At 35.0% G+C, this 23,115-nt stretch overlaps 1 protein-coding gene across 4 annotated transcripts in view; it reads right to left on the bottom strand.

Annotated features, from left to right (window-relative positions):
• Positions 1-21,620, bottom strand: part of si:cabz01036022.1 — a 50,677-nt gene extending 29,057 nt beyond the window's left edge. For 2 of the 4 annotated variants that reach the window (XM_073907969.1, XM_073907971.1), the window contains exons 1-4: positions 21,432-21,620; positions 8,298-8,333; positions 6,840-7,094; positions 4,517-4,783 (exon numbers count right to left, since the gene is read on the bottom strand). In XM_073907969.1, coding sequence (XP_073764070.1) covers positions 4,517-4,523 — 7 coding nt within the window. In that variant the 5' untranslated portion in view covers positions 4,524-4,783; positions 6,840-7,094; positions 8,298-8,333; positions 21,432-21,620. Of the gene's footprint in view, positions 1-4,516; positions 4,784-6,839; positions 7,095-8,297; positions 8,334-14,419; positions 14,499-21,431 lie in introns of those variants that run through there. The other 2 variants (XM_073907968.1, XM_017356958.3) reach the window with 2 other exon arrangements.
• Positions 21,621-23,115: the final 1,495 nt, after the last annotated feature.

Here is a 23,115-nt window from a genome sequence, read left to right as displayed (position 1 = left end):
ACAAAAAAATATGACAGTACAAACTGCACTGTATACAAATCAGATAACATTTTTCACACAAGTCAATAATATTACTGAAATTAAATTAAAAACTGAATAAATATAGATTTACACATTTACTTAAGTAAATAAACAGAATCAATGATGGGCTAAAAAACTGCAGAGTTCTGCGCATGCAGATTCCGTGTGGGCCTAGTCATCTCCACTTTAGGTTTCAACCAGTAACATTGCTGACATTTCAACGTGCAGTATATTTACTAAATACTGATTGCAAGAAACAATTCCTAAACTAAAACTATATTTATATACTGAATAAAAATGTTTACAGCCTTTACAGCAGCAGGAATAACAGTGTTTCCCTGGTTATTGCACTAAACAAAGCAGCTTGATGTCAAATCTAGCAAGATTGTTTTTTATTTCCTAAACTACACAGTAGGGATGTGTGGAGCAGCCGGTATTTGTATTTGTATTTGTTGAGAGGGGAAAAGTATTTGTATTTGTATTTGTATTCGAGTAAAATTCAAAATGGCGCAAAATATATATTTTTTCTATTACACTTCTAATTTACGTTATATTGAAAGTATTGTTTAATTATACCCATTATATAAATTATAGATATGCAATATTGGTTGTTGTTTTTGAACATGTGATAAGAAATGTCATTGAAAAGAAAATAACATAGAAGCCATTATCTCATCCATGGTTAAACCAACAACTAATAAAATACCATTGTGAATATTATGAACCCCACCACCACTGTTCTTGTTGAAGGACACTGAATAGACAGAATAAAAACAAATAATACTTCAAAAAACTGTTCTTCTTCTGAAAGAACTTTTTTCCAATGGACAGAATTCCAAAAACTAAAATTAACTAAATAAATCTAAATAAAACCCTGCCCGGGAGATCTGGCAGAACAAAAGTATTCTATATAATACTAAAAGATACAGCCCTGCTATTATCATCTGCCTGCCACAAAAAAAAAAAGACAAAGTTTGTTTGTTTGTTTATTTAGAGATATCTGCAAATATTTTTCAATGGAGGAATATGACTAGTCAGTCATAATATATTTGCAGATATTTCCAATCTGAATTATAATTATGACAAGTCAAAATATAATTAGAGATATCTCTAAATATATTTATGGATAGTCTGAACAAGGTTTAAATGCTAAAACGGCTTGCCATACGCACAGTGGCACAGTGGAGATTTCTCTAGTTATATCGTTTCAGTCGTTTGTTATGCAGTGACATGCAGTCAAATATTTCGCCAAACAGTCCTTAGGGATACGGTGACACGCAGTCAGATATTTTACCGGACAGATCCGCCACTTTTGGCGCGCATAAACAATCATAAAGCTCTCGTGCTGCAGGAATGAGGAGGTCTGCTGAAGGCGCGCAGCTGGCGTGCTGTGAGGAGTTTGCGTCTTTAATAAACTACGGCAGTTTGCGTTCACTGAACAGTAAGAATGATTAATAAATCCATATGAAACAGTCCCTTAAAAGTCACGTCTCGCTTTCAGTTTCGGGCTTTGGCGCGTTTTGCACTGAGCGTGTCTCTCTCTCTCTCTCTATCTCTCTCTCTCTCTCACTCACTCACTCACGCGGGCATGCACTGTGGTCTCATGAGGAAACGCTGCTTTTTGATACAGTGTTTTTCTTGCTCCCGAATACAAATAATTTTTCGAAAATTCGAAAGTATTTGTTCGAATCAAGTATTCGTAAAAACACGCTATTCGTGCCTTTCCGAATACCGTATTCGGGTTCGGCTCCACCCTTACTACACAGCATCCTAATATTCAAAGATTGAAGTCGGGGTTAACTTTAACATACTGATACCGAATTTAATACTATGTAAAATAGCATTAAAGAGTTTTTAAGGACCTTAAATTTCTCTGAAATGATTTATCAATTTTTAAAACTTTTTAGGACCCCGCGGACACACTGTAATAAAAGCAGTCAAACCACCAAGTGTGTATTGTTGAGTTTTTGAAAATTTTCAAAGGATTTTCCCAAAATATATGCATATTAAAATAAGATGTCACCTAAAATCATCCCATTTGCTGAAACGCAGAGAAAGTTGTGGCCAATTAAAGCCTCAAAATCACCCCAGAGTGGATGAAAACGACCCAAAAGCACACAAAGGTTAATTACAGTACATATACACGAGGAATTGATGAGCACTTTTTGACACATGCCTCTGAACATCTAAACTTTGGATGCCTTGATGTCTAAAAGAAGACACTAAAGGTTTGTGTGTTATAGTCCACAGTCTGCAACCGTTGCACTTTAGATTAATTTCTGCCTTTTTGGGGAGCACCTCTTCTTCTGACTAAGTCTGAAGTTTTACTGTAATTCTTTTTAGTAACTCACAGTTTAATTCGACTCAAATTAATTTAGCTACTATTGACTTCAATGTAGTCTGCATAATTTAAACTCTCTCTAATGGTTATTCGGGTTTACTTGAGCATCACAATTTCCTATCATTATTTGGATGCTGTAGACCAAATGGATTGTATTGGTGATGTGATATCACTGCTTATTGATGATGAAATATGAAGGTTACGTTTTCAAATGATGGTCTTTATTGATTATTTGAATATTCAAAACTTTGTAACAAATTTGCATTTAGTTCCAATCCAATCATCTGATCTGATTTTGCATCAGTCTTAAATTTATAATTAAGCTCAAAACGGCTTAATCGTTCAGGAATAAATTAATGAAATTACTTATTTTCATCGTACTGAGGTCCTTGTCTGTCCAACTTTAATCACATTTGCCTTGTGTATACCCTTGGTGATTTACAAAAGTGTAATTCATTTTATTAAACTATTAAAAATACCATATTTTATCCATTACCTACAGAAGATAATACTTGCAATAAAAAACAGCCTTTTGATTTTTTTGCATTGTATTGAGACCCCTGGGGTATTACATTGTTAAAAGGCACCTATATTACCCCTTTTCAAGATTTAATATAAGTCTTTTGTGTCTCCAAAATGTGTCTGTAAAGTTTCAGCTCAAAATACTCTTCAGATTATTTATTATACCTTTCAGAATATTAGATTTACTGCTCTGAACACACTGGAGCTGTTTTTCTTTACAAACATGCTCTGTTTTAGAAACGTTTTAAACTTGTAAAACTCACTCTTGATCACATTTTATGATGATTGATGATCACAGAGCGCTGAACAGATCCTTTAATCCCAGTTGCTTTGCGTACGTCCTGTCTTGTGGATATGATTATATGCGTTACTATGGAGACATTTTAATACGAGGCTGTCAATCAATTCGGTTGGCGGGGAGATTGCACTCCTTCGTGCAAAATGTTCTGTTCAAACAGCTTACAAAAGAGGATTTTCGTCATAAGTGCTCTTTAAAGAAAGATGCAGCAGATGGATTTTATGGCACCAGATTAAACTGACACCTTTCAAGGCAACTCACATATATAAAAAAAAATTAAATGAAGTTTATATATAAACTAATTTCGAGAGGATCACATGCTTATGATTGCTAGCGGCTAGATCCGCATTATCCAATTCACATGCTCCAATCAGACAACTCCTATAACACTGCTATCTTCGTTGACCTTGTCAATCAAACACAGATTTGCTGTTATGGGCCAGGTTTGATCTGGGCTTCTCTGTCTTGTCTCTGTTTTCTGTCTCAGCTGTTGCCTCTTACAATTAGCGCTGGCGAGCACGCATTACCCACCTGTGGCTTTTTTCATCTGATTCTCTACTCTACATATGCAAGCTCAATATTGTAGCTGTTTGCCAGATTATTGTGATTTTGTATCAAATTACTCTGTGTAACTCTTCTTACCATAAATTCTTACAATTTTAATAGCCTTGCCTAGTCTAGTCTTGTCTAAGTGAAGTTAACAGTTTGTTGCCATATCTGTGATCTGCTCACCCCGCTGTATTGAATCCAGCCTCTCTACCCTCTGTGCTCGCCTGCTTCAGCACCCACTTCGCTACTGAAGACCTCTCCTCACCCCGATTCTTTTACCACCCCCCCCCCCCCCATCCCCAGAGGGAGAAGTTTTGTGTTGCCAATATGCAGCCTGCGTTCCCCATCGACAACCGGCGAACGGCAGCTGCCTTTGTTGCTTATTAACAAACATTGAGTTTGAGCCATTTCTGTCTGCGTATTCTGTCCAGCCTTGATATTTATTGCCAGCTCTCGGCATTGAATTGGTTTTGAAACATCTGCGGTCCTCCAGAAAATTTGGATCTCGTGATCACCTTGTGAAAAACGTCAGTTTTGCCTCAGCCGTCCCTAGCTGAATGTTGTCTGTCCTATAAATTCTAATGTATAACATTTCTTTGGAGTATATGAAGTACAGACATGTGCCTTATGTTTTGTACCTGGGTACAGACGCATTAACCATTTTATTTGTAGAGTGAATGGATTATTTTTTTTTTATTTATTAAGCAGAATTTCCCTGCCTTGCCTACTTGAAGAGCCTGTTTATATTATTTAAACCATAACTTCTTTTTATACCAGTGACTTACCCTTCATATCCGACACAGTCAGATTCACCTCATTACTCCATTCAGAAGTGCCTGATTGCCTCCAGCTATAACACTTGCATGTCTGTGTGGACTTAACACGGATCCTGAACTCTTCCTCGTCAGACTCGTGCTCTTCATCTCCACACCTGAATATGTATTTCCGATTTTCTCCCTGTACATCACATGTGAGAGTGACAGTGTCTTCTCTGAGTATCTGTGATAGTTCAGACTGAACAGTCAGAAAAGCTTTATATGACTCTGTAGGAACTGAACAAACACAAGTTTTTAGAAAACATCCAAAGAAAACAAACATAAGTACATAAAAGAGTTTTTCCAAAATTCTGTATTTTTAAAACAATAATAAAATTAATATTGTTGTCATTTTCCACTATAACTGAGTTTTTTGTAATGCAAGATTGAGGTCATCTGAAACGTGACTTTGTTATTAATTTTTTGTCAGAAGGAAATTGATAGAGTATCTGATGTGATTTTTTTATTTTAAAACCACACTCGTATTTGGAAAAGTAGTAATGTAAACAATTGATTGCAAAACAGGGGTCCGTTCTTCGTACGTGGATTACTCAGTTAGCTGCATTTGGCTATTGACGATTTGACACGATCCAGGATCGTTTCGTTCTTTAAAGCTGATCCGAGAGTTGTTGTCACAGCAACAGTTCTGCTAGGTCAGGGTTGTCAAACTCAATTCCTGTAGGGCCGAAGCCCTGAACAGTTTAGTTTCAACCCTGCTCCAACACACTTACCTGTAGGTTTCAAACAAGCCTGAAGGACTCAGTTAGTTTGATCAGGTGTGTTTATTTAGGGTTGGAACTAAACTGTGCAGAGCTGCGGCCCTTTTGGAACTGAGTTTGACACCTGTGTGCTAGGTCAAACTTGATCGGGAGCAGGTTCAGTTCATATAAACAGGATTAGATCGGCTCAGTTCAAGCAAAGATAATACAGAAAGTATGTACCGAGTTCTGATATTTTCTTACAGTAGTAGTTATATACACTTGGGAAAATGGTACATATTTTTTAACTATATATATATATATATATATATATATATATATATATATATATATATATATATATATATATATATATATATATATATATATATATATATATATATATATAAAGTTATACTTATTAATAAAATAAATAAAGTTATACATATTAATAAAACTTATGCAATCTGCACAATCGAAATGAAAGTGCAAAGACTGCCACCTTGTGGTGCAAAGAGAAAACTTATTGATATGAACTTTTTTGATTGCTTTAGTACAAATTGTGTATGATAGAAATGCAGAATATGTGACTTTAAAAAAAAACATTTATGCAGTCATAAACATGTTTTGATAGTTAATATGCCAGTGATTTGATGCTTCAAAAAAGTTGCAGACGCCTTTACCAATATGAAAATGCTTTTGTAAACAACCAGCTGTTCTTTAACCCGATTAAAAAACGGCTACTATAATAAAGAAAATATTTTCTAAATGTAGAACTAAATACATTGATTTGTATTGAAATACATGATGAATACACTTGACACATGAAAGTGTAAAGCCTGCAGCTCACAACAAATGTGGAAGGTTATTGCGTGTCATATTTAACAAGCCGTTTACTGCTAATTTGATGTAATTTTGCTCACATGGATAATTAAATATTAAACAGATGATGTCATTACGCTGCTGTGCCGTCAGCCAATCGTTGCATTGCTGATCATGATTTCGAGGATCGATAGATCTGTCCTTCACAACACACGCAGCGATCTCAGATCAGTTCATCCAGGCATTCTAATCTGATTCGCGAACTTGTTTGAAGAACCAAATTAGCGAGAGATCAGTTATCAAGATTAAAAGATCCAGGATCGGCCAAATAATCTTAGATCATTCAAGCGAGGTACGAAGAACAGACCCCAGGAATGTTATCACGCAAGCTGGGTCAAATGATTTAAATATAAAATTAAATATAAAACTGAAATGATATAAATGTTTTTTTGCTTAAAATGGCTCATTCAGGAATGGATAAAGTGGTGATCACGGATCTGTGCTATTTCTGCATTTAAATGCAGTTTTGACCTGAGCAGCTGTTTTATAAATGACTGCTGAATCACAGAATCACTTGATTTGTTCAAAAACACTGAATCATTCAGTAACTATGTGAACACCGAGCTGATCTGAGATGCAAACAGACCTTATGATGGAAACAATAACCTCACTATATTACAACATATCTTTTTCTTCTGTGCAAATTAAAGTCTATCTTATATCCTCATATTCTTATGTAACTTATTCTATCCAGTGAAGAAGATCAGACTCACCTGATAGATTCAGAGTTACAGCATCACTGATCTCTGATTCCAGACTGCGATCTGGACTATTTCCTCTGCAGGTGACATTACTGCTGCTGTGAGAAACACCAGTGCTGATGCTGAATTCTCTGTCTCTGCTGAAGGGTTTAGTTGATCCCTCTTTAACCCAGCTGTATGTCCAATCATCGTCAGCCCCTGGTATTTCACATCTGACAGTGCGCTCATGTTTGTCAGGATCCACAATCACTACAGCCTTTGGTCTCTCTGTAGCATCACATAAAACACTAATTTATTTATTTAATTATTCATGTAAGAACAGGTACAGCTATTGTAAGAATTAATTCACTTCCAGAATGAAAATTTCACGTTCATTTACTCTCCCATGTGCCAATCAATTAATTTTTTCTTTCTTCAGTGAAAATTGTGTTTGAGGAAGAGGATTTTTCTCCATATTGTGAACTTCAGTGTTTCTGAACGGTTTGATCTTTCGATCTGCAGTTTCAGTGCAGCTTTAAAGACTCTCATTAATCCCATAGGGAAAAAATGCCTTTTAATCTGTTTTTAATAAAAAAAAAAAGTTTGCACGTGCAAGCTCATCTTACACACTGGGATACAAGCTTTTTGGGAGGTTAAAAACTAATTTCTAATCACCTCTTCAGGTACGACTCTTATTTTCCACAAAAACCCTGATATTTTTTGTAGTGAAGAAAGAATCTTGGAGGAAACAGGAGTGAATACATTATCAGTAAAATTTTAACTTTAAACACATCAGCAGAAAAATGCAAGTGTTTACTTCTACATCTCAAGATGAGTCACATCTCTCTTTCTCTCACACACACACACACACACACACACACACACACACACACACACACACACACACACACACACACACACACACACACACACACACACACACAACACAACACAACACACACACATACACATACACACACACAACTATCTTTATGGCGACTTCCCACAGACATAATGATTTTTATACAGTACATACTGTAGATTCTCTCCCCCTACTATACCCTAATCTAAGGTGGCCCTGTACTGCACAGCACAATGTTTAACAAAGCAAACATTAATCTCACAACTCAATGACATTAACATCACAATGCAAAGACATTTCAAAAAGCAAACATGCATTGTGATTTTATTGCCATTATGTTGTGAGATTAATGTTGGCTTTTGAAATGTTGTTGTGTTGTGCACTATGTTGGGCCACCATACTAAACCCAACCCTAAAAGGAAATAATCTGCATTTTTCAAATTCTTCATTACTTTGATTTTAAAGACGTTTTTTTATTTTTATTTTTTATGAAGACCAAAAAAAAAATGTCCATGAAGTCAACATGTACTGGTATTGCTACACTTGTGGGGACACACAAACAAACAAACTTTTTGCATTTGTTCTGCTGTGATAACATGCATGTAGATTTGTAGAAATGTAGACATCACCTTCAGCGTGTCCAGAGAGAATGCCTGCAATCAGCACTGAAAGTAAAAAAAAAAAACAAGATTGTTGAAGGTATTACTGATATTAAATTTTAAAAACATTTATGAGCAACTTTTTAAAAACAAATTTGTAAAACATGGCTTAAATTACTATTTGGACACCATATGCTAATTAAAAGACGGAGATATACTCCCTGCTCTCCATGATATTGGACTTTTGTCATCCAATCCAATAGCAATAAAGCTCTGTCTGTTGTAATTTGAGAAATATCCACTAGGGTGAAGAGAAGCGTGGCAGCACTTTGTTTTATATTATTATTTTTTTTATTCTCGCGTTATTTATATTTTTTTATTTGGTTTTATGGGGTATATGCCGAAGCATGCTAATAGGACTTTTAATTTGCCAGTAACCTGGGTTAAGCGCTTCCGGCGAATTGAATGCCAATGCAAAATCCGGTGCGTTTAAGGTCTGTTTTCTTAAAAAATCAGCGATATCCACTAGCTGAGTGATATCCGATTTAAAATAAGTTTCAGATTGTACAAGAAGCTCTGCATTAAATTACATTTTCCGCTGCCATGTCTTTATAATATGAGCATTTATTTTACCCCAGTATATTCAATGGAGTTTCTGCGCTATCCTGCCGATTCTGACGGGCGCGTGCGAGTAAACAGCTTTTTGTCTCGTTTTACGCTTGAGCAACTAAATAAATGCTAAACTTTATTTAACTGAATGTATTTTAATGACATTACAACATCGATGCTGCATAAGGAACCGCATAAAATGGTAAAAAGTTCACAATAACAGGTCACCGGAGGTGTATCAGCATGGGAACAGCACTAGCTCGGCATATACACTATTAACATTTATTGATATGTTTGCAAATATTTCATAGATTATCGAATTGTAAAAAGTATTAAACGTATAATAAAGGCAAGAAATTACTACTATTCATTCATTCATTCATTTTCTTGTCGGCTTAGTCCCTTTATTAATCTGGGGTCGCCACAGCGGATTGAACCGCCAACTTATCCAGCAAGTTTTTACGCAGCGGATGCCCTTCCAGCCGCAACCCATCTCTGGGATACATCCACACACACACTCATACACTACGGACAATTTAGCCTACTCAATTCACCTGTACCGCATGTCTTTGGACTGTGGGGGAAACCGGAGCACCCGGAGGAAACCCACGCGAACACATGGAAAACATACAAACTCCACACAGAAACGCCAACTGAGCCGAGGTTCGAACCAGCGACCTTCTTGCTGTGAGGCGACAGCACTACCCACTGCGCCACTGCCTCGCCGAAATTACTACTAATAAAAAAATATTGTACATTTACAAGCTTTAAATTAGGATTTTTATCAAACATCAGCTTTTCAAAATGCTTTATCAAAATGCTTTTCTTTTTATTAGTCAGGAAGCATTTCTAGACAAGTTAAAGTCTTGATTTCAGAAAAGAATAAATAGAAATTAATTATAAAAATAAAAACAAATTATTTAAGAATTTGCACATATTTGAATTAGTAAGGCAACTGAATCCAAGTAATGATGCTGCTGTGATATTTTAAGACAAGTTTCAGTCTTCTTTATCAAATCAAGCATCATATCTATGTCTATCTATTTTTACAGATCTAATGGAAGCGGTTAGTGATGACGAGAGAGGTTTACAAGAAAGACAGAGGAAGTGTGATGAAATCAATTTCAAAGAACATCTGTGATGCTGTCATGGTCTTATTTTGGAGGCCATCAGTGCACCTATGTGGTCTGTTTAATGTCTGTATATGGAAAAGACAAAATATAGATGCGCTAATGCTAGTGATAATCCAGGCTTGAGGCCAGAAATCTAAAAATGAGTGGACATCATGCCATATTTTGCACTATATGAGGCAAATTGAACATGCAAATTCTACTGCCTTTAGCTTAATAGAGAAAATGACCACACAAATATGCTAAAAATATGTAACTACACTGAAAATAACAAGGCGCAATAGTGTAAATAACCATAAAAGGATAAAAATATGTTACTAAACTGAAAATAACAATGCAAAATTGTCTAAATAATCAGAAAAGGCTGAAATTATGCTACTAAACTGGAAACAACAAAGCAAAAGGGTCTAAATAACCAAAAAATGGTGACAATATGCTGAAAATAACAGTACAAAATGGTCTAAACAATCAGAAAATGTTGATAATATGCTGAAAATAAATGCACAATATTTTAAATAAACATAACAAGCTAAGCTTTTCACTCATATAGCACACATGCTGCTGCTGATGTGACAATAAAAGTAATTTGATTGGAACATGCTGGAAATATGCCATACTGAAAATAACAATGCAAATCTGTCTAAAAAACAAAAACAAATAAGAGCTGAAAATTTGATAAAAATAACAATGCAAAATGGTGTAAACAATCCACAAATGCTGAAAAAAAATTAAATTGAAAATAACGATACAAAATAGTCTAAATAATCATAAAAGGCCGTAAATATGTCACTAAACTGACAATAGCAATGCAAAATAGCCTTAACTGATAGAAAAGGTTGCAATTATGCTACTAAATAGAACAAGCTCAACCACAACTTAAGAAATCAGACATTATGTCTGATTTCATGGCAATTAAAGGCTGATTTATACTTCTGCGTCAAACACCGGCGTATGCTACGGCGCTGACGCATAGCCCATCGCCGTGGCCATCGCCGTCACTGACGTGCACCTCTCAAAAATTGTAACTACACGTCGCAACAACGCGTAGCGCAAGCTCTGTGATTGGTCGGCTTGCTAGCGTCGACGAGTCTGGACGGGACCGAGAGCCGCGCGAATGGCGCGAGCGATTGTTTACAAGTGTGGAGTCCCGTGAAGGAGCTCCGGATGGAAAGTTTTGTTCTGTTTACCTCATGGTTAAAGTTGTTGCACGTCCGCCGGTTCCTGCCTCAAAATGAGCGAGTTTGAGTCACTTGTACATCCAGGAAGTGTTCAGAATAGCAAAACAGAAGCGAAGAAACTCGACACAGAGCAACATTTACACCTCACTGCCCACTAGCGTTTCGGAAGTGTTAATGCAGACCAACGGAGACAGCGCGCAGAAGTATAAATGCACAGCCACGTGCGTTGCCTGCGCCTTGAGTTGCGCCGGTCACTTGACGCAGAAGTATAAACCAGGCTTGACGGTAAAATCTTAGAAGAGACTGTGCAAGTTATGAAAACATCAACCTGCAGTCTTGACACGCTCCCCACATCATTCTTCAAAAGGGTGTTTACCTGTTTAGAAATGGATCTTCTAAAAGTGGTAAATGCTTCACTTCTATCAGGGATTTTTCCAACCTCACTTAAAACTGCAGTTGTTAAACCCCTCTTGAAGAAGAGCAACCTGGATAACACCCTATTGAGCAATTACAGGCCAATCTCAAATCTCCCTTTCATTGGCAAAATCATTGAAAAAGTTGTTTTCAACCAGGTTAACAAGTTCTTAAACTTAAAGGGGTGTTTAGACAATTTTCAATCTGGTTTCAGAGCACATCACAGTACAGAGAGCGCTCTTATAAAAATAATCAATAATATACGCCTAAATACAGATTCAGGTAAACTAACAGTGCTGGTATTGTTGGATCTCAGTGCCGCATTTGACACTGTCGATCACAGCATACTTCTGGATAGGCTGGAAAACTGGGTTGGGCTGTCTGGGACAGTCCTCAAATGGTTCAGATCTTACCTTGAAGGTAGAGGTTACCATGTCAGTATAGGTGTCCATAGGTCGAGGTGGACAACCATGACATGTGGAGTCCCACAAAGCTCGATTTTGGCACCTCTCCTGTTTAACCTTTACATGCTCCCTCTGAGCCAAATAATGAGAAAGAATCAAATCTCTTACCACAGCTATGCTGATGACACTCAGATCTACCTAGCCTTACAGCCTAATGACTACAGCCCCATTGACACCCTCTGCCAATGCATCGATGAAATGAACAGTTGGATGTGCCAAAACTTTCTTCAGTTAAACAAAGAGAAAACTGAAGTCATTGCGTTTGGGAACAGAGATGAGGTTCTCAAGTATAATGCGTACCTTGGCTTTAAGGGTCAAACAACAAAAAATAAGGTCAAGAATCTTGGTGTGACTCTGGAGTCAGATCTGAGTTTCAACAATCATGTCAAAGCAGTCAGTAAATCAGCATACTATCATCTCAAAAACATAGCAAGAATCAGATGCTTTGTTTCTAGTGAAGATTTAGAAAAACTTGTTCATGCTTTTATCAGTAGCAGGGTGGATTACTGTAATGGTCTCCTCCCTGGTCTTCCCAAAAAGACAGTCAGACAGTTGCAGCTCATCCAGAACGCTGCAGCCAGAATTCTGACCAGAAGCAGGAAATCAGAGCACATCACACCTGTCCTCAGGTCTCTACACTGGCTGCCAGTTACATTCAGAATAGATTTTAAAGTATTATTACTGATCTATAAATCACTAAATGGCCTAGGACCTAAATACATCACAGATATGCTCACTGAATACAAACCTAACAGATCACTCAGATCATTAGGATCATATAACTAGAAGTTCCAAGAGTTCAGTCTAAGCAGGGTGAATCGTCTTTTAGCCAATACGCCCCCCGCTGCTGGAATCAGCTTCCAGAAATGATCAGATGTGCTCCAACATTAGGCATGTTCAAATCAAGACTGAAAACACATCTGTTTAGCTGTGCCTTTACTGAATGAGCACTGTGCTGCGTCCGACAGATTGCACTATCATGTTTTTCGTTTTCTTTTTCATTGTTTTGTAACCTATTTTTAACTCATTTTAATTTGTTTTTAATAACTTTTATTGTCAGCATTTTATGTTCCTAAACTTGTCTTTTTTATTCCTGTTTATGTAAAGCACTTTGAATTGCCACTGTGTATGAAATTTACTATATAAATAAACTTGCCTGGCCTTGCCTTGCCTAAATTGGAAATACCAATGCAAAATTACGTAAATAATTAGAAAATACTGAAAATATGCTACAAAACTAAAAATTACAATGCAGAATGGCCCAAATAAGCAGAACATGTTGACAATATGCATAAAATAATGATGCAAACGGTTAAAATAATCATAAAATGGTAAAAATAGGCTAATAAACTGAAGTAAATCCTTCTATATTAAAATAACAATGCAAAATAGTCTAATCAATCAGTAATTGTTGATATGCAGAAAATGACTAATCAAAATAGTTTAAATAAACAAAAAAAAATGCTGAACATGCTAAAAATAACAATGCAAAATGGTGTAAACAACTCTGAAAAAAGAATAAACTAAAAATACTGATACAAAAAGGTCTAAATAGTCATAAACTGATGAAAACATTTCACTAAACTGCCAAAAGCAATGCAAAACGGTTTAAACATAATTGGAAAAGGATGCAATTGTACTACTAAACTGTAAATAACAATGCAAAACTGTGTAAATAATCGCAAAATGCTGAAATAATGCTGAAAACAACAATGCAACAGTCTTAATAACCAAAACAAATGTTAATAATATGCTGAAAATAATACAATATGGTTTAAATAATCGTAACATGCTGAAAATATGCTACTAAACTGAACAAAATGCTACTAAACTGAAAATTACAATGCAAAATTGTCTAAAAATGATCAGAAAATGCTGAAAAAATTAGCAAAACTGAAAATAATTATGTAAAATGATCTGAATAATCTGAAAATTTGACAAAATGCTAAAAAATAATGAAATTTGGTTTAAATAAACATGCTGAAAATATGCTAAAAATAACAATGCAAAGTGGTCTAAATAATCATAGAATTCGGAAAAAAGCTCCAAAACTGAATATAACAATGCAAAATAGCTTAAATATTCATATTAAATCTGCATAATTGATACCAAACAATACTAAATGCATGCAAACAATGTACATGTAGCATTTAGTGCACATTTTGGCTCACTGAATGATTTATAAACGCATTAAAAACCGGCAGATATTTTTTTTTCCACACACGGATATCAGGATTTAAAGATCACTCAGATCATTAGCATGGAAAACAGATCAATACATAATTCAAAACACAGATCCACTGGATCATTGCAAAAAAATCATTGTAAAAAAGCAGAAATTGGAAAATATTACTCACAGAGCATTAGAGGAAGTGGACTGAGCTCCATGCTGATCTGCTAATGGCTTGGTGTAAAAACACTGCCTGTTTTAAAGATGCAGGATTTCCTGTACAAACGACTTCCTGGTGTCATTATTTTCTGGAGAATATAGATGCTCGCTTTATTATGCTTATATGTAATGAGGCTTAAGTCATTTTATTTCTTATATAACTGACTCTGTAAGAAATAATTATTGACAGGCTATTGAATTATTAGGAAATAAAGCACACTTGAGGTGGTGATTCGGTCACGATACGAAGCAGATATACATTATTTTCTAATAAGTCAACAGACCAGAGTCAATTATTCAGCTTATGTTTACCGCAGCTAAAGTCTCTGTTCAGATGTTTAGACATTTGTCAGGTTTTTGTCCTCAAACTGCTCCTGTGTGTAGCACTAGTTTCTCACACCTCTCGTCTAAAGCCTTCTGTTGTGATTTTTGACTATTGCATCTGTGAAATAACTGAAACATGAAGCTGTAATGTGCTCAAAACATGCCGGAACTACTTTATCTGTGCATTTACATGAAAATACACCTCTGAGCCAAATGATCGGCCAATCAGAAGCAAGCATTCAACAGCCTTGTAGCTTTTTGCTGCATTTCTGTTTATTAAGATCATTTTGTATTGTTATTTTAATCATATTTTTAACATTTATTGATTTAGATTATTTTGCATTATTATTTTTAGTTTAGTGGCTTTTTACGGCATTTTCTGATTATTTAGAGCAGGGGTGTCAAACTCAATTCCTGGAGGGCCGAAGCTCTGCACAGTTTAGTTCCAACCCTGCTCCAACACACTTACCTGTAGGTTTCAAACATGCCTGAAGGACTCAATTAGTTTGATCAGGTGTGTTTAATTGGGTTGGAACTAAACTGTGCAGAGCTGCGGCCCTTTTGGAACTGAGTTTGACACCCGTGTTTTAGACCATTTTGTATTGTTATTTTCAGCTTATTTTTTATTTTTTTTTAGATCATTTTGCATTGTTATTTTTAGTTTAGGAGATTTTTTCAGAATTTTCTGAATATTTAGACCAGTTTAAATTGTTATTTTCAGAATATTTTCAGCATTTTCTCATTATTTAGATCATTTTGCGCTGTTGTTTTCAGTTTAGTAGCTTTTTACATCATTTTCGGATTGTAGCTTTTCCACATATTTTAAACATTTCATGATTTTTTAGACAATTATGCATTGTTATTTTTAATTTAGAAGATTTTTTCAGCATTTTCTGACTTTTAAGACCATTTTGTTTTGTTATTCTCAACATATTTTCAACATTTTGTGATTTTTTAGATCAGGGGTTTTCAAAGTGTGAGGCGCGCCTCCTCTGGGGGGCGCCAGAGCATGTCAGGGGACGCGCGGGAAAAAAATATTACATAATAAAAATATAATTATTAAGTTTAATTATTATATGTATTTTTTATTATATTTAAACGTTTTAATTAAACAAAGCAAATAAAAAATAATACGTCTAAAATAAGAAAACCTGTGAAAAAAAGCTGTGAGTTTGATTCTGTTTGGCAAGCCAGCCAATACAGGTATATGCCTGCTAATACAATGCATCGGTTTCTGAGACCCCCGATTCAAAGCCTTCAAGTTCAGGGCTTAAACCCAAAAGACGACGATATGATGATCAGTATTTGAGTTTAGGATTTACGTGGACAGGACCAGCTGATGAACCAGGACCTTTATGTGTGGTTTGTCAAGATCTTTTGGCTAATGACAGCATGAGACCCGCTAAACTTCGACTGTTTTGACTGGGATGGACAGTTCTTGGATCTGTTCTATTCATATTGAACCATCATCCTAGTTTTAAAAACGTTATATTAAAATACTTGTTATTACTCTGTAAATAATTGCACTTTCATGCAAATGATGATAAAAGTGAGTTAACAGTCTGTCTGTGACTTTATATATATATACTGCGTGTGTGCGTGTTTGGGAGGAGGGGGGCACCAATGGATAAGTTGTGTCAAAAGGGAGACCCACTGTCTTAGACTTTGAAAAACCCTGTTTTAGATAATTTTGCATTGATATTTTCTGCATTTTTTTATTATTTTGACTATTTTGCATTGTTATTTTTAGCATATTTTCAACATTTTATAATTATTCAGACCATTTTGCATTATTTTGAGTTAAGTAGCTTTTTTACAGCATTTCCTGATAATTTACACCATTTGCATTGCTATTTTTTGCATATTAACACCATTTTATGATTATTTAGACCATTTTGCGTTATTATGTCTAGTTTTTTACGGCATTGTCTGTTTATTAAAATCATTTTGCATTGATATTTTCAGCATATTTTCAACATTTAATGATTTTTTTAGACCATTTTGCATTGTTATTTTTAGTTTAGATGATTTTTTCAGCATTTCTGGTTATTAAGACCATTTTGTATTGTGATTTTAAGCATTTTTTGATATTTTTAGATCATTTTGCATTGTTATTTTCAGTTTAGTAGCTTTTTATGGCGTTTTCTGATTATTTAGACATTTTTTTATTGATGTTTTCAGCATTTTTGAATTTTTTAGACCATTTTGCGTTATTTTCAGTTTAGGTTTTTACACCATTTTCTGATTTTTAGGACTATTTTGTATTGTTATTTTCAGCATATTTTCAACACTATAATTATTAAACCATTTTGCATTATTGCAGTTGTGTAGCTTCTTACGACATTTTCTGATTATTTAGACCATTTTGTATTGTTATTTTCAGCATTTTCTGATTATTAAGACTATTCTGCATTGTTATTTTCTTTTTAGTAGCTTTTTTCATTCATTAGAAGCAAGCATAGGCTATAAATAGTCAATATGTAATCCTGGCTAAGTTAAAAGAATGGACAAAACTAATTATTCACGTTTTTACATGCATTTCCCATGCTTTACGATGCAAAGCTATATCAGAGGGATCTATTCATCATGATTTAAACCAATTATTATGATTGTCTCAAACTGAAGCAAAGAGACAGTTTTGCTAAAAAGTTGATCTTCAGGAAACAGGAAGTTGAAAGATTCAAGATGTTACAAAAAAATTCTGGTTGATGTCACAACAAAAAGTTTAAGGAAATTGCATCACCTTGCGGATTATGTTTACTCATAATTCCACGCACGCAGGGCAATTAATGCACGTCTCAAAGGTCACAAATACACATTACACAGGACGACATTAAAACAGACCTATTATGCATCTTTTTACAAGATTTAAATTAAGTTTCTGATGTCCTTTGAGTGTGTATGTGAAGTTACAGATCTAAACAAATAATGTTTTCAACTTTGATCCTAATTGTGGTGTTTTGGTGACTGTCACTTTAAATTCAAATGAGATTGTGCTATTTTCAAAAGAGGGCGGAGCTACAAATGCCTGTGTGTCAGCATAGTGCCTGTGTGTCACTTTTTTCCCCTTTGAACATTATATTTTATTTTGAGAAACGTATAATATTTTGGAGCAGTAAACATGTCAGACTGAATAATTCAAATGAATCATGACATACATTTACATTTACATTTAGTCATTTAGCAGACACTTTTATCCAAAGCGACTTTCAAAGGGGACAAGGAAGCAATTTACACAACTAAGAGCAACAATAAATAAGTGCCATAGGCAAGTTTCAGGTCTGTAAAGTCTAAGAAGGGAAGTATTAGTAGTATTAGAATTTTTTATTTATTTAGTTTTTTTTTTGTACAGTTAGTGTGATATTCAGAGAGGCAATTGCAGATTAGGAAGTGTAGTGGAGACTAAATAGTTGAGTTTTTAGTCGTTTCTTGAAGACAGCGAGTGACTCTGCCGTTCTGATGCAGTTAGGGAGTTCATTCCACCAACTGGGCAGATTGAGCGCGAGCGCTCGCGAAAGTGATTTCTTCCCTCTTTGGGATGGAACCACGAGGCGACGTTCATTCACAGAACGCAAGTTTCTGGAGGGCACATAGATCTGCAGAAGTGAGAGCAGATAAGAAGGAGCAAGGCCAGAAGTCACTTTGTAGGCAAACATCAGAGCTTTGAATTTGATGCGAGCAGCAACTGGCAGCCAGTGCAAACGGACTAGCAGCGGAGTGACATGTGCTCGTTTAGGTTCATTGAAGACCACTCGTGCTGCTGCATTCTGGAGCAGTTGAAGAGGCTTGATAGAGTTAGCTGGAAGCCCAGCTAGTAGAGAGTTACAGTAATCCAGTTTGGAGAGAACAAGAGCTTGAACAAGGAGTTGAGCTGCATGTTCAGATATGAAGGGTCGGATGTTTCTGATGTTGTTGAGTGCGAATCTGCACGATCGAGCAGTTCTAGAAATGTGGTCAGAGAAGTTTAGTTGGTCATCAATCGTTACTCCAAGGCTTTTTTACCATTTTGGATGCAGTAATGGTTGCCCCATCCATCTGGATTGAAAAGTTATGGTGTAGAGTCGAGTTGGCAGAAACTACAAGCATTTCCGTTTTTGCGAGGTTCTCTTCATTAGTAGGGCTGGGCGATTTGGCCTGAAATCAAAATCTTGATTACTTGAACATTTTAACTCGAATATGATTAATGAACAATTATTTTATGTGTTTATTTATTTATTTTTTGCCCTCATAGTTCACTGAACAGTAAATATGCTCACATATTACAAGTTACAAGAGAGATTTCTAAATGATTACTTGATTTTAAAATAATTGAAGGAAACACACAATGTCTACTATCTATGATTATTTATCAACGCTGAAGTAATGAAATTTAAACACACATTGCCTGACACCATCAGTCACTCTTTTTCTTATAAAAAAGTAAAAATGAATAACTTAATTTTTTTCAATGTATTTCATATAAAAAGTAGAAAATAAGCAGCATCTCTTCTAAATAAAATAACTAAATTATGGTATGAATAACTAAAAATATTTTAAACAGTGCATTTCTTGAAACTTTTCTAAACAAATATTTGAACGTAAACAATTTAATTGTAATAGAAAATATGCCGTCTCACAGTATCTCTGGCGCAGCGTCCAATCATCGTCAATGTGGTGCGATGTGTAGCTACACTTTTTGTGAGGTGAACGGATGTTCGCCGCAGAATCATCCTTAAAAAAGCCACTTGACTCCACACGTTGTAGGGAAAGTAATTGAAAAAAATGTATCTGGAAAAATTAGATCGATTATAGGCTCTGAATGTCGATTTCGATTACTTTTCAATTAATCACCCAGCCCTATTCATGAGTTTCAAAAACTCTGATTTCTTTAAAATTTTAAATTACATCTTTGGAAAACGTTTCTGCTGGAGATACTGTTATCCTAAACAACAACAACAACAACAACAAAAAAAGTAAATAAAAAAATCTTACACATACATTAAGGAGCGGTATAGCTGAAAATTTTGTCGGTTTTAAAGGGCCATGAAACCCCTCGTTTCAGCAGGGTGTTTTCACACCTCTAGTTTGGAAAAAGTCCGGAAAGTGGGTGTGTCTAGCTCGGTATAGGTGGGAGTGTCGGGGGAGGGAAAAGGGGAAGGATTTGAATAAAAATGGGAGTTTCCAATTGGGCACGCGCTGATTTTCACTGAGGAAAAACAAACACAGACGCAGGGGAGGAAGACAGTGACTGTGTTATAACAGTGAAATGTTTGATACTGCACGTCGTATATGAGAAAAAAAAGCCTCTGCATTTCTCTGTAACTCAGATGCACTGGGTAGGTCAGAAAACGGTGTGTGTGTGTAGACTATCCTGTCACTAAATGCAGCGAAAATTAAACACGACATTCAGCAATAGTTTGCTTGCAGTGTTTACATGTTTTTACTTAAAGAGCAGCATTTACAGCAGATCTTTCAGTCCATAATATTGTAGTGATGTTAACAGAAACTAAGTAACTTAGAAATCATTTTCACTAAGGTCTTTAAACACTGAAAGAGTAACTTACTGCTGACGATATACGAACTATAACTTTACCATCTGAATGAACAAAGAAAGGGTACTGATCGCACGCACTTACCATCTTTAATCCTGTTATAGTTTGAGCCGAAAAAAATATGTGCCGTTTTAAGTAACTGTAAAAATATATAAAATAAATAAAGATAAAAAAAAATGTGCAATAAGCAGGATGTTCTTCTGAACATTTTGGTCCTAGTTTTATTGTATATTTCATATGGTTGAATTGTGTAATTCATTCGAATGGTTATTATTTTTTAGAAATGCAGTGTTTAGATTATTTTTTAGGTTATTATTATTGAGAAATTAAGCCTTGTGCAACATTAAGGGCACATATTTGTGTCCATCTGTCATATTTTTGGCTCAATCTATAACTGGAGCAAAGAATTTAATCGGTTTGAAACTGGATGTCTAATGAATTTCAAACGTCAAGCTAACTTTACTGTGGTACGCTAAGTTTAAACCCCTTATAAAAGTGATTTTTGCATAATAGATCTCCTTTAATACATGCATAATCAATATGTGTCCAGAGGTCAGAGCAAAGGTTTTAGAGATAAACTGATCTACACTTAACTCTCAATTGCTGACCATTTTGTGCAAAAAAATAAAAAATAAAAAATGAGATGTGATCATCTGGGATATCTGTATTGCCTACATTTGTCATTTATCTGCATATCTTGACTGTTAAAGCCATGACATCAGTGTTATTCTTGCTGCTTGATAGGGTCTGAATTAGTTAAACCCACAGTGGAAAGCTGCTTAAAACAATAACAACTTTCTTCCTCTTTTAAGGCCTGTAATAGTTACAGTGTGTGAATTAGTGATGTGACTTGAGGTTTGTGGCTGGTGAGGCACTGCATGTTTCAGAGTCAGATTTACAAATATGCAACCAATATATCAGCATTCTTTAAATACACACAGCAGGTACATATTAGGCCAGGGAAGAATGTAAAATGTATAGCAGTTCAGCATGCCTCCCCAAAACAGCAAGGTGAATGATACAGACAGCCTATAACAAGATACACGAGCACACCGCGGATGCTCGCTCTCGCTCAACCACACGCACGTACGCGCAGTCGCGCACACGCACACACACTGGTCTTACCTTTACTTGTAAAAGACGTCCTCAGGCTTTTCTTTTGGACAAAAATCTCCGTGACTTTATTACACGCGCCATTTTTGCACTCAGTCGGAGCAAAAGATAAAACAATGAACTCCTAGCGAAGAGCATAAGAGCCAACACTCTGGGAAACAGCTGCTATGCCCCAGTGTCAAGCGGCGGCCATTTTGGAATGAAAACTCCAATGGATCAACAGCACTGTTAACTAACATTAGACATAATTAGTTAAAATATTAAGAGTAATAGGATTTAAAATATTATATATTAAACCACTATCCATTGAAAAACAACAATTTAAACAATGTCTCAATGAAAAGAAAGCAATTTTCAAAATGTTGACGAGACTAATACAATATCTGTTTAACTTATGACATGAAAATAAGGCATACTGTCAACATTGGGATGTGAAAATAAGGGATATGCTCACAATAACACAATAACACTTATCTATAATAAAAGTATTCGATTGCTTTCCTACTTTTTTATGCTCATTTAGGAAAAAAACCCCACCAAGATCTACATCTTATTATTCCATTTTTTTACAATCACTATGGCACTTTCAATACATTTAACACGTTTCCTAAACTCTCAACACGGTAAGCACAACATACAATATAACAATATACAATTAAAACATTTCCTGTTGCTTTGATACAAAATGCATCCAGTTAAAATCAATTTAAAATGCTTTTTTTTTGCACACAACCTCAACCTAGAACAAAACAATGTAATTTTACAGTCAAAGTTACAAATGCTTTCACACTGTATGTCAACAGATAACATCATGTTCTAAACAAAAATTACAGGTGAAGTCAGATTTATTAGCCCCCCCTTGAATTATTAGCCCTCCTGTTTATTTTCCCCCCTGATTTCTTTAACGGAGAGCAGATTTTTTCCAACACATTTCTAAACATAATAATTTTAATAACTCATCTCTAATAACTGATTTATTTTTGTCATGGTGACAGCACATAATAATTTGCTAGATATTTTAGTACACTTCATACAGCTTAAAGTGACATTTAAAGGCTTATCTAGGTTAGGCAAGTTATTGTATATGGTTTGTTCTGTAAATTATCGGAAAAAAATAGCTTAAAGGGGCTAAAAATATTGTCCTTAAAATGGCTTTTAAAAAAATTAAAAACTGCTTTTATTTCAGCTGAAATAAAACAAATAAGAAGACTTTCTCCAGAAGAAAACATATTATATGAAATACTGTGAAAATGTCCTTGCTCTGGTAAACTTCATTTGTAAAATATTCAAATAATAAAAACAATTCTTCAAAGAGGCTTTAATAATTGTTATTTCAACTGTATATTAATCTTTATGTGCTGTTGGGGATGTTTTGAAGTAAACTGAGTTTATTTCATATTTCACAATATTACTACAACAAAATAAAAGTTAAGGTGTCGTGTGTAGGTTGGACTGTATATAAACAATATATAAACATTAATATGCAGTTGTACAGTACAGTCCTCCAAAAAGATGATGTCTATACTTAATGTTCAATGTAGTTTATTAAGTGTTTGTGTTTGTATTAATACAAAACATTCACAAAAATGGTACGATTTGGGACTTTGATTAACAGTAATGACAAAAAAAATAATAAAAAAATTCTCCAAAATATAAACATTTGAAAATAAGTATGTAGTCTTTCCTAAAAAACATC

This window comes from Danio rerio, chromosome 7 (genome assembly GCF_049306965.1).
Source record: "Danio rerio strain Tuebingen ecotype United States chromosome 7, GRCz12tu, whole genome shotgun sequence".
Taxonomy (NCBI): domain Eukaryota; kingdom Metazoa; phylum Chordata; class Actinopteri; order Cypriniformes; family Danionidae; genus Danio; species Danio rerio.
This window is presented reverse-complemented; position numbering and strand designations above follow the sequence as displayed.